Genomic DNA, 13,341 nt, shown 5'->3' on the forward strand with positions numbered 1-13,341 from the left:
AACTGCCTCCGCTATTTCAACGTCAGTATTTCAACATCATCTAATCATCTAATCATCTATGCAGTGACAACTAAAAGATACCAACAACTATGTAGTCCAATAAATGTAATCTAAATATGATGTGGCTGTCCATGGTACTGATGTGTGTATGCCCGTGTGCGTGCTTGCAAGTAGAAAAAAAACATGTTCACTCACCCTACTTGTAGAGAAACGCCAGTGGCATCCTCCTCTTTCATGTTGCCTAAACCGTCTATGACTCTGTCATACAGTACACTCTTTAAATTGTTGTTGTCCTAAGCTACCAGGCTAAAATGTTTGCTCGCTAGCCTAACTTCCTTTCATGGGCAACAATGCGCCAGGCCAACTAGTTAACATTAGCCTACTACATCTAGCTGCATGTTGAACAGGCTAGGGCACAATGTATGAATTTATGGTTGGATCAGAATCGGTGTTAAAATAATTGGCCAGTACGGAGAATTAAGTAAAACCACAAGTCCAAATCCCCATCTCCATCCATGGCTAATTTAGGAAAGGGCCTATTTGAGCTAGCTAGCTAACCACCGGAGGACAACAATGCAACGACATGCAACAATTCAATGATGTTTGGTGAGAAGCCAAATCCAAACTGGCTTCCAGTGACACTTTTTTTTTGGTGCGCCAGGACCATTCACAGCTGAGCTCACTCAGTTTAGCTCAATGCTGATTGGCTAGTATTTTATTACTTTTTTATCAAGGGAGGCCAAATGCTCCTGCGAATTGAAGGAAATGTATGAAACACAGAGAGACCAAAGTTACATTATTTTGTATTGTAATGACATGTTGTGTTTTTTTCATGGTTACATTTTTGGGGAAGCATGGCTTCCCTTGGCATGAATACGCACTATTGCTTATCAATAAAACGTCACAATATGGTGCAGCGCGTTCGATTTGGCTGCTGGGGGGCAAGGAGACCCCCAGCTGCGCTAAAACCATTGACAACTACCTGACGTTTTCAAGGAATTGTTGAACAGTGGGGAACCGTCAGCGCCTTCTAGGCCTTTAAAAAATAAAACAAAAAACAAAAACATTTGCATTTCTATTTGATCTTTACAATAATTATAATAATTGTCTGATTTCATGTCTTCGGTTTGTGTTGGAAAGAGAAGGGTTATTACTGAATAGAACAAATCATTTTCTTCGGTGGTCTCTGGCTAGAAAAATCTAGCTAGCTCAGCCAGCCATTGGCTAGGCCTTCAGAAGCTGGACAGAAGGCCTCTGCCATTCAACTGTATTAGAGCGGAATTTTGGAGTGACAGTGGAATGAACCAATCACATTTTGACCTGCAATGGGTGGGACTGTTCTCAAAGGGCTAGACACGTCACCACTGAGAGCGCAAGAGGTAATGAATTCATAATACAACAAACATTTAATAATAATAATTCATAATATGAGGGTAATAAACAGCCAATAGAGTAGGTGGCGGTAATACACTAATAGGTTGTAGCCTGCCATAAAACCTAGGAGAGCGCAAGGGAGCGCAAGAGAAGCAGCTGTTATCAACTTCAAGGTGGATGATGTTGCTAATTTGTTAGCATCACTCTTTTCAAGATTAACTTTCAATCTTTGTTTACAAATGATCATCATCTGGTGAGTGGCACAATGTTTTTGTTGTAGCTCGCTTGATGTTAGCTATATCTTGGAAAATAATGACTGTGAAACATTGTTGCATTTAAACTTGAGATCACCTGTCAGTTTTCCTGAACGTGATTTTTTTTTTTTGCAATGGGAAGTAATAGCTAGTTTGTTAACTTCATTTTGGACTTGAAATGGTTGTGCTTTTGTATTGGTATGATTTCATGGGGCCTACTGGAGTGAATGGGCTGCTTATTCTTTAACATTATTTGATGCTGTGTGTGACTGCTGTCACCTGTCTGTCAGCCGTGTCTATGTGTTTGACAAAAATTGGCTGTCCTTAAACACCACGGTATTACAGTCGCGGTACATTCAGCAACATGAGCATTTCACCTTTGATTTGACACTGTTGTCGCTATTGGTGATAGTGTGAAAGTGGCGTTGGTGCCATAAGTTGTGTAAACAGTGCATTATTTGATGCTGTGTGTCATGTTGTGCCCATGGTGGTTCTGTCTCCGTGTGTGCGGCAGCCTGAAGCGCGGCCAGGCCTGTTCGATTCATTCATAATGTCATCAAAAAGTATTGCTCCTCCTTCACCTGAATTAGAATGGTCTGACTACTGACGACAGAAGATATAATGTCGGGCGCATTAAGTGATGCAATGTTTTCTGTAATTATTTTGTTTGATACAATATGTTGGAAGATTTTTGGTCCCTCTGAAGGTCTAGGTCCTACAGTCACCACTGAAAATAAATGTTATAACTATTTGGTTTTAATATCATCACCTCTTGATGAACATAGTCAGAGCTATACATTTCCGATTATTCCAACATTTAGCTCTATCATCAGAGTTATACAACAAGTAACTACATACTTTTCATGATCAGTAAACATTAATTGATCATGTATTTTCAGATACGTAGGGTAGACTGTCCATTTGGCATGTAGCTAGCTAGCTAGCTAAGCAAACAACGTGTCGTTTAGCTTGCTTCACCAGAGATTAGGTTTTTGGGAAGTGCTTGGCGTTGGCAAGTCCTCGTCCTTGTAAAGTAGTCAGTCTGACTGCTGTCATCACCACTATAGATGGCAAGCAAATACCATCTAGTTTATCCCCTGAAAGTTAACGTGTTAACTAGCCATATTGACGTAATCTGTTATTAGCTAGCTAGCCAATTTGACATGGTCCATCAGTCAGTGTAGTCTATCATGACTGTCAGCAGCAATCAGGATTAAACGCGCTTAAAAACAATGCTGAAAGGGGATAATGTTAGCTAACTTCACTAGGTAGGCCTACGTTGGTTGGAAAAAAGTACATTAGGTCTACTTATCACTCTGTTTAGCCAACTGTACAAAGTTTCTACTGGTAGCTTGTCAAGCAGAGCCCACAAAGGATGGGTAATTGACCTAAACCACTCATACTTGAGTTCCCTTTAATTTTATGTCACTCAAATATCTAATTAATGGTGGCCAATATTGAGAGATATCGTGAGGCTACCCTCACATATCAGAAATTACATCATCAATTGGTGTTTACTGATCATGAAAAGCATGTAGTTATTTGCTGCTAAATTGTTTTGCATGGAATAATCAAACATTTCTTAGTTCTGACTATGCTGATAATATTACAACCAAAGTTAACATTTATTTAACAATCCCTTAAAAACTGCACTCAGGTATCAATGGTTTTAGTGGAGTTTTGGTTTTTCTAGCCCCCCAGTATTCAAATGAAACGCTCTGCACCTTATTGTGACGTTTTACTGATAACGACCTATAGGTCCTGGTTAAAATAAGTCCCCTTTGCAAGCCAAAGAGAGCACATGAGGTCATTATGGAGGACCTCCTCCCAGGAGGACAAAGTAAACATGTCTATCCTCCCCTCTATCCTCCCCTCTGTCTGTTATTGTTCCCTTTGATCTTGATCCACACAGATCTGTAGTGTCTTTACTGGGGTTGCACACTGACCATTTAATTTCGTTGTTAAAAAAAATACCCTTATTAATGCTTGAGCTTCAAAGGTGCCCTGTTATAATGTGCTCAGTGTTTACAATCACTGTTCAAATGGCTGGAGTGCAGGTGTGCAACCACAAACGCTACTATGACTGTCCAAGTGCTCGGTCGGATACGAATTAAAATAGTCTTATGGAATCTGAGCTTAGCTATCCTGTTAGACTGTGCGTTGTGTAACACATTGTTAGTGCCGTGTTCGTAACCAATCACAGACCAATTGGAGAGGACGCATGGAGGGACAGACAGAGTATGTGTGCCAGGCCTTAATTGGCATTGTCCCCAGGGAAATTAATCTTTATCTGGGCCTGGCCTAATCATCAGAGGCACCATGGGGCTCCACTGTCATTAGAAAAGGGACTGACTGCACTTATCCAAATGAAGGCCTTTGTCTAGAATCCAGCAGGCATTGGCCTACTACTTCATCATTGTAGGGTATATTGGGGGGAGTGTGGGCTTGAAGGCTTGGAGGGAACATTGCATGGTTAGGGGAATGCTATTTTTCTTCCTTTCTCTCTGTATACACTAGCTGTGTGGCCATTTTACTGTAGTTTATTTGTTTTAGTTCATTTGTCAGGTTGCATTGAGAAACGGCAGATGACTTGGCAATGTAAAACATTGTTTTGAAAGTGTGATTATCATTGTCATCTAAATACAACCACCTTTTCTTGCAGGCTCACCTGCGTCTCTGACCTTGCCAGAGTTATATAGGTCCTAACATGAGGTCATATTGTTGTTGTTGTGTTATTCCTAATGAGTTTTGGGGTATTTAGGCAATATGAGGTTTTCCTTTAAAAACAAAAAAATGACCTAAAAAATGATTATGAAATTATTACATATACCTTTGGATTCATCTGGACAACATTACTGCCATTGTCAAGGGAGATGTGTGCGTAGAGGAGAATAAATAGTTTTTAATACACACTTAAAAATACCTCACAAATTGGAAAAGTGGGCAAAATACATGTTTATTCCCTAAAATAGCATCTCGGGAATGAGGTACTGAACTGTTCTGTTTTTTCAAAATCTTGTAAAAGCACATATCCTTCTAAAAGCACAGGCTGTTATTATATCCCATTTAATATGCGTTTCAAATAAATAAACAAAATGCCAGCGTTTATGTATTCAGGCCCTCCATATAAACAGAGAAACAGGGCCCAGAGGGCTCTGGTCAAAAGTATTGCACTATATATAGGAGGGGATTGAGGGCCATTTGGGATGCACCCTAGACCTCAAATAACATCTAGCCCAAAGTTTGTTAATCGCTGTCATACTGAGGACTTTCACAATGTGTCTCTAGGATAAATATTTGTATCCAAGGTTCAGGGATATTTATATGCGAAAAACCTGTCAATCAGTTTGCAACCTTTTAATATACATTCCATGTAAACATTTGTCTGCCTTACTGTACACAAGGCACACGTTTGGCAATTAGAATGGTCTTACTAGGTAAACGCCATGCATATTATATTATGAACATCAAATCACCAGTGTATTTAATGTACTGTGGGTTCATTTTTGTTATTCTGTTAGCAGAGATCATTGTTGTCTGATCTATATCATGTTGTCTGATCTATGTTTTGTTTGTCATTTTACTTAGAGTTGCACGTTTTTAACCAAGAGTTAAAGACAAAAGTCCATAAAATATTTCAATGGACATAAAGATTTTCAATTCAGAGATCAACTCAGCAGAAATGGTTTTATTGTGAATGTTTCTAGACCTCTGAGCTTGGTCACTCACCTTCTCTGCGTCCTGCTCAAAGAGGCGGAGCTGGAAACACTGGTCCAGCTTGAGCTTGCGGACGTGCCACATCTGGTGCAGGTGCTGTCTGGTGGAGTGCAGCTTGTCCAGCAGGCTGGCGATCTTAGGCACCACGCTCTGGAAGTCAGCGCTACCCGAGATGCAGTTCCTCCCAGAAAACCCGTCACTAGAACGGATACACTGAAGCAGCCTCTGGCCCTCCCTGTCCAGCTCCTCCACGGGAGCCTTCATCACCTTCTTCTTGAGCTGCGTGTGCTCGTCAATGAGCCGCCGGGAGCCCTCCACGTCCACCGGGAACTCCTTCTTGGCCAGCAGCTCCTGAAGGTCCTCCAGGCGGGAGAGGAGGTGCACAGCCGAGCCCATGAACTCCTCCAGGGCCACGCGCAGATCCATCCACTCCTCGTGGTTGTACTCCAGAGAGCCCTCAAAGTCGTCTGTCAGCTGGGACGGGTCCACCAATTTAGTCAGGCCCTCCACTGACACCATGCTAGTCTGTCAAATTAAATCAAAATCAAATCAAGTGTTATTTGTCACCTGCTTCGTAAACAACAGGTGTAGACAAACAGGGAAATGCTTACTTACGGGGGCCCTTCCCAACAATGCAGAGAGAAAAACAGAAAAATAATAGAAAGATAACACAAGGAATAAATACACAATGAGCAACAATAACTTGGCTATATACAAGGGGTACCAGTACCGAGTCGATGTGCAGGGGTACGAGATCATTGAGGTAGATATGTACATATAGGTAGGGGTAAAGTGATAAAACATTAGCAGCAGCATATGTGGTGAGTCAAAAGAGTTAGTGCAAAGGGGAGTCAATGTAGATAGTCTGGGTTGCTATTTGGTTAACTATTTAGCAGTCTTATGGCTTGGGGGTAGAAGCTGTTCAGGGTCCATTTGGTTCCACGCTTGGTGCATCAGTACCGCTTGCCGTGCGGTAGCAGAGAGAACAGTCTATGACTTGGGTAGCTGGAGTCTTTGACAATTTTTAGGGCCTTCCTCTGACACCGCCTGGTATAGAGGTCCTGGATGTCAGGAAGCTCGGCCCCAGCGATGTACTACGCCGTACGAACTACCCTCTGTAGTGCCTTGTGGTCAGATACCAAGCAGTTGCCATACCAAGCGGTGATGCAGCCAGTCAAGATGCTCTCAATGGTGCAGCTGTAGAACTTTTGGAGGATCTGAGGGCCCATGCCAAATCTTTTCAGCCTACTGAAAATAATTTGCAACTGTGTTGGCGTGTGTGACCCATGTTAATTCCTTAGTGATGTGGACACTGAGGAACTTGAAGCTCTCGACCCGCTCAACAGCACACAATCAAGAGGTTCGCATGATGTTACCCCAGCCAAAAGATATACAGGCTTCATTGGACGCATCCCAAATGGCACCCTATTCCCTATATAGAGCACTACTTTTGACCAGAGGCATACAGGGACAAGGGTGCCATTTGGAATGCAGATATTCTGTTTCTCATTAGCACTACAGTTCACTGTGGAGGGTAGGAATGAGAAAGGGGAGGACTGAGGGGTGTAAGCTTAACCTCACACTACCTAGCACACTACTCATGGCTGACTTCTGTACAGCATTACATGCAGAGAATATGGGAAAATCGTGGGGGGGGATAATCATTCTTCGCATTCTTTTCTCACCAGTTCCTTTGAAAACACGGCTCTGTGCTCCCTGTCCATTTTAGAGACAGACCAAAATTAACAACTGTTGTCAAGTAGTGCTTATAGTCCTGTGATAACATCACAATAAAATATTTGCTATTCAACTCCGGATGAAATACATAATCACCATAATCAAAACAGACATGCTGACTAGAGAAAATGCCTGTACTAGAGAAATATAACATATTTTAACAGTGGGCAACCAGACATGCCAACTAAAACAAGGCTCAGTTGTTGCCCAATCTGAGCTCTCCCTTACCTCAAAAGTGAACTTGGCACTGCCAAAGTTGGTTTTCTGCTTCTGCCAGAAGTTGTCCGGTTTGATGATGAGCGCCACGCAGATCTCAGCAGAGAAAGCTTCCTGCAGGGTCTTCAGTAGAGGCTTGATCAGGTCCCACTTGGAACCGCGCATATCAATGATCACTGTGAAGCCCCGCTTGCACACATCCTCACTGGGAGAGATGAGATGAAAGAGCGAAGCGAGAGAGAGAGAGAGAGAGAGAGAGAGAGAGAGAGAGAGAGAGCGAAGCGAGAGAGAGAGAGCGAAGCGAGAGAGAGAGAGAGAGAGAGAGAGAGCGAAGCGAGAGAGAGAGAGCGAAGCGAGAGAGAGAGAGAGAGCGAAGCGAGAGAGAGAGAGAGAGAGAGAGAGAGAGTGAAGCGAGAGAGAGAGAGAGAGAGAGAGTGAAGCGAGAGAGAGAGAGAGAGAGAGAGTGAAGCGAGAGAGAGAGTGAAGCGAGAAAGAGAGAGAGTGAGAGAGTGAAGCGAGAGAGAGAGAGAGCGAGAGAGAGTGAGGGTGGGAGAGAGAACCAACCGTTAGTATGCAGCATGCCCTACACATCACACCCACTCTAAGGGAGCCTGGGTCGGGCTAGGGGGGCTCTCCACACTATCCTCCAACACGCCCTACTTAATGTCCTTCAGCCAATTTAGATCTGAATTGGTCCCTTGACTCCCCTGGACTCTGAGCCAACCACGGTGATGCTAAAGCCATTACACCATCGGAACTATTTTAACTGCTGTGACTAAATGACAAGAGCTATTCAATTGGACTTGTTTTAAGCTAGCCCCCTGGTTCGACCTTCAGATTGATGATTAGCTTCCACGATTCTAACTCTCTGACAAGCCTGTCATCAACGTTAAGCTCTTTCATTCTGGATCATCATACAAATAATAGACAATCACACACGTATCTCATTCTCTCCTCCTGGGCATGTCTTCTTTAGATGTAGTAGGCTTATTTGTTGGATTCTCGTTTAAACCCCCCCATAACGAAAGGCCCCACTTTTCTAACAGGTTATGAGGCTGAAATAATATTAATGGTTTATTCTTAGGTCCCGATGCTTTGAAAGCACTTCACTGTGATTGGAAGATAAAAATAACCTGTAATTGCTTTGGCCCGCCACATGCCCTCCTCCTCAAGCCTCCCCTACTTCTGGAATTAATATGATCCTCTCCACATCGTTTTGTGCTGGAAGACTGGGGGACAAACAATTGAAAATGTCTGCATCCCAAATGGATCCTTATTCCCTATTTAGTGCAATACTTTTGACCAGGGCCCATAGGACTATATAGGGAATAGGGTGCCATTTGGGATGCACCTTTTATTACATGAAGCATCTCCTTCCCCAGAGGTCACCAACCTTTTCTGAGCCGACATAAAAAAAAAAAAAACATGACTTAACAAATGTAAGCCTATGCAACATTAACAACCTACTAAAAGCAGTTATGTAGCAATGAGGATTGTGCAGTAGGCTATAGGCCCAATACATTATTAATGCATATTGGCAATGCTTGAATTGCCCTGCCAATGTGGTTCTTCTCAGACCATTTTAAAATTATATTTTAAAACTTGAGGTGTATGATCACACTGGTCCCTTGTTGTATTACTTGAGCATAAATTGCATATTTTACTGGACTGATGGTCAGTCTCTCAGCAAAAGGAGGGAGAGAGAGAGAGAGCAGTGGAGAGGCTGCCTCTCACCATCCCTCAGATCTCCTTCCCTCCGCTGAGACAAGACACTGTTTTCCAGCTAGTAGGGTAGGCGGAGTTTGTACCTTCAGACACGTAAAATGGTCCAAAATGGGAACACTTCAACTACCCAGCGAGCAGGGCAACTGAATCACCAGGTAGCACATTTGGTTCCTTGGAAGTTGTGGGAAAGTACATTTTTGGTTTCCTATTGGTTTTGGGAATGAAGATCAGCTTTAATATTGCAGCTAGATTTACAGTTCTATGAATATAATTGTTTGCCAAATGTTTAACCCCCCTTTTTATATATATACAGTTGAAGTCAGAGGTTTACATACACCTTAGCCAACTACTTTTAAACTCAGTTTTTCACAATTTTTGACATTTAATCCTAGTAAAAATTCCCTGTCTTAGGTCAGTTAGGATCACCACTTTATTTTAAGAATGTGAAATGTGAGAATAGTAGTAGAGTGATTTATTTCTGCTTTAATTTCTTTCATCACATTCCCAGTGGGTCAGAAGTTTACATACACTCAATTAGTATTTGGTAGCATTTCCTTCAAAGTGTTTAACTTGGGTCAAACGTTTTGGGTAGCCTTAAACAAGCTTCCCACAATAAGTTGAATTTTGGCCCATTCCTCTTGACAGAGCTGGTGTAACAGAGTCAGGTTTGTAGGCCTCCTTGCTCGCACACACTTTTTCAGTTCTGCCCACAAATGTTCTATAGGATTGAGGTCAGGGCATTGGATGGCCACTCCAATACCTTGACTCTGTTGTCCTTAAGCCATTTTGCCACAATTTTGGAAGTATGCTTGGGGTCATTGTCCATTTGGAAGACCCATTTGCGACCAAAGCATTAACTTCCTGACTGATTTCTTGAGAGTTTGCTTCAATATATCCACATAATTTTCTTCCTCATGATGCCAATTATTTTGTGAAGTGCACCAGTCCCTCCTGCAGCAAAGCACCCCGACAACATCATGCTGCCACCCCTGTGCTTTACGGTTGGGATGGTGTTTTTGGGCTTGCAAGCCTCGTCCTTTTTCCTCCAAACATAATGATGGTCATTATGGCCAAACAGTTATATTTTTGTTTCATCAGACCAGAGTACATTTCTCCAAAAAGTACGATCTTTGTCCCCATGTGCAGTTGCAAGCTGTAGTCTGGCATTTCTGTGGCGGTTTTGGAGCAGTAGCTTCTTCCTTGCTGAGCGGCCTTTCAGGTTATGTCGATATAGGACTCGTTTTACTGTGGATATAGATACTTTTGTACCCGTTTCCTCCAGCGTCTTCACAAGGTCCTTTGCTGTTGTTCTGGGATTGATTTGCACTTTTCACACCAAAGTACATTCATCTCTAGGAGACAGAACGCGTCTCCTACCTGAGCAGTATGACGGCTGCGTGGTCCCATGGTGTTTATACTTGCATACTATTGTTTGTACAGATGAACATGGTACCTTCAAGCATTTGGAAATTGCTCCCAAGGATGAACCAGACTTGTGAGGTCTACAATTTTTTTTCGGAGGTCTTGGCTGATTTCTTTTGATTTTCCCATGATGTCAAGCAAAGAGGCAGAGTTTGAAGGTAGGCCTTGAAATACATCCACAGGTACACCTCCAATTGACTCAAATGATGTCAATTAGCCTATCAGAAGCTGCTAATGCCATGACATCATTTTCTGCAATTTTCCAAGCTGTTTAAAGGCACAGTCAACTTAGTGTATGTAAACTTCTGACCCACTGGAATTGTGATACAGTGAAATAATCTGTCTGTAAACAATTGTTGGAAAAAATACTTGTCATGCACAAAGTAGATGTCCTAACCGACTTGCCAAAACTATAGTTTGTGGATTGGTGTATGTAAATAGTCCGACTTCAAGTGTGTGTGTATATATATCACACACCCCCCCAACCCTACCCTGATTGCAATAAATTAACAGACAACAATACATCTACTGCTACTTACAGCTATTTTCGCTCACTTGTACGGTACATGCAGTTAAATAATTATACATATATTCCTAATTTCCTCTTTCTGCAAGTGCTAGATTTTCAACCACAGTGGCCAATCCACCATTCCTTCAAGCTCTGTCAAGTTGGTTGTTGATCATTGCTAGACAGCCATTTTCAAGTCCTTTCATAGATTTTCAGGCCAATTTAAGTCAAAACTGTAACTAGGCCACTCAGGAACATTCCATGTCTTCTTGGTAAGCAACAATGGATATTTAACATTTGGTTTTAGGTTATTGTTCTGCTGAAAGGTAAATTTGACTCGCAGTGTCTGGTGGAAAGCAGACTAAAGCAGGTTTTCCTCTAGGATTTGGCCTATGCTTAGCTCCATTCTGTTTCTTTTTATCCTCCCTAGTCCTTGCCAATAACAAGCATACACATAAAATGATGCAGCCAACACCGTGCTTGAAAATATGAAGTTTTGGAATATTTGTATTCTGTAGAGGCTTCCTTCTTTTCACTCTGTCAATTAGGTTAGCCATTAAACTGTGTAACTGTTTTAAAGTCACCATTGGCAACTGAATTAGCAAGGACGCCTGTTTCTTTGTAGTGAATGGATGTATTGATACACCATCCAAAGAGTAATTAATTAATAACTTCACCATGCTTAAAAGGGATATTCAATGTCTGCTTTTGTTTTTACCCATCTACCAATAGGTGCCCTTCTTTGCGAGGCATTGGAAAATCTCCCTGGTTGTTGTGGTTTGAAATTCACTGCTCGACTGAGGGACCTTACAATTATCTGTATGTGTGGGGTGCAAAGATGAGGTACAGTAGTCATTCAAAAATCATGTTAAACACTATAATTTCACAAAGAGTGAGTCCATGCAACTTATTATGTGACTTGTTAAGCACATTTTTACTCCTAAACTTATTTAGGCTTAACATAACAAAGAGGCTGAATCAAGATTTTTCCGTTTTTATTAAATTGCAAAAAATAAAATGTAAACATCATTCCACTTTGAGATTATGGGTTATTGTGTGTAGGCCAGTGACACAAAATCTCAATTTAATCAATTTTAAATTCAGGCTGTAAAAAACATTTTTGGGGAAAGAGTCAAGGGGTGTGAATACTTTCTGACGGCCCTGTAACAACCATTCCTGGAACTGACAAAAAAAAGTCAGCGATTGAGCATAATTTTAGTAGCAAGTATTTTATATAATAGCTTAAATTGAAATGAATGGATTAGTCTGTCAATTGTTGTTTTCTATATCAGTTCATAGACCCGATGCCAAGGTATTGGGACATTAAAGATCTGTTCGCTACTGGCTTTAATTTTATACAACATTGCTGTCAAACCTTTTGGCTTTAAGTGAAACTGATACATTTTTTTTTTACTTATAGTAATCTTTTTAAGCCATTTATGATTTGTTATGGGTGGCAGGCAGACTAATTCTTTATTTTCTTTAAGTAATTATCTCTTCCAATTTTGTGGCAGAACCACAATGAGTTGGTTATAATTTTGTATTTAGCATACACTTCCAACAACCTCTCCCTCAACGTGATCAAGACAAAGGAGATGATTGTGTACTACAGGAAAAGGAGGACCGAGCACGTCCCCATTCTCATCGATTGGGCTGTAGTGGAGCAGGTTGAGAGCTTCAAGTTTCTTGGTGTCCACATCACCAACAAACTAACATGGTCCAAACACACCAAGACAGTCATGAAGAGGGCACAACAGAACCTATTCCCCCTCAGGAGACTGCAAAGATTTGGCATGGGTCCTCAGATCCTCAAAAGGTTCTACAGTTGCATCACTGCCTGGAATGGCAACTGCTCGGCCTCCGACAGCAAGGCAGTACAGAGGGTAGTGCGTACGGCCCAGTACATCACTGGGGCCAAGCTTCCTGCCACCCAGGACCTCTATACCAGGTGGTGTCAGAGGAAGGTCCTAAAAATTGTCAAACACTCCAGCCACCCTAGTCATAGAATGTTCTCTCTGCTACCGCACGGCAAGCAGTACCGGAGCACCATGTCTTGGTCCAAGAGGCTTCTAAACAGCTTCTACCCCCAAGCCATAATATTCCTGAACATCTAATCAAATGGCTACCCAGGCTATTTGCATTGCCCCCCCACCCCCTCTTTTATGCCGCTGCTACTCTCTTATTATCAATGCGTAGTCACTTTAATAACTCTACCTACATGTACATATTACTTCAATTACCTCGACTAACTGGTGCCCCCGCACATTGACTCTGTACCGGTACCCCCTGTACATAGTTTCGCTATTGTTATTTTACTGTTGCTCTTGAATTATTTGTTCCTTTAATTTCTCATTCTTATTCATATTTTTTATACTGCATTGTGTGTTA

General features: G+C 41.9%; 1 protein-coding gene across 2 annotated transcripts in view; it reads right to left on the bottom strand.

The window, feature by feature from the left end:
* The window catches only part of LOC106581831 (kalirin), a 292,220-nt gene that overhangs the window by 166,821 nt on the left and 112,058 nt on the right, over nucleotides 1-13,341 (bottom strand). For both annotated transcript variants that reach the window (XM_014164228.3, XM_014164230.3), the window contains exons 4-5: nucleotides 7,311-7,503; nucleotides 5,358-5,870 (exon numbers count right to left, since the gene is read on the bottom strand). In XM_014164228.3, the coding sequence (XP_014019703.1) occupies nucleotides 5,358-5,870; nucleotides 7,311-7,503 (706 nt within the window). The remainder of the gene's footprint in view (nucleotides 1-5,357; nucleotides 5,871-7,310; nucleotides 7,504-13,341) is intronic.

The sequence above is a fragment of the Salmo salar genome, chromosome 21 (assembly GCF_965601325.2).
Source record: "Salmo salar chromosome 21, fSalSal1, whole genome shotgun sequence".
Classification (NCBI taxonomy): domain Eukaryota; kingdom Metazoa; phylum Chordata; class Actinopteri; order Salmoniformes; family Salmonidae; genus Salmo; species Salmo salar.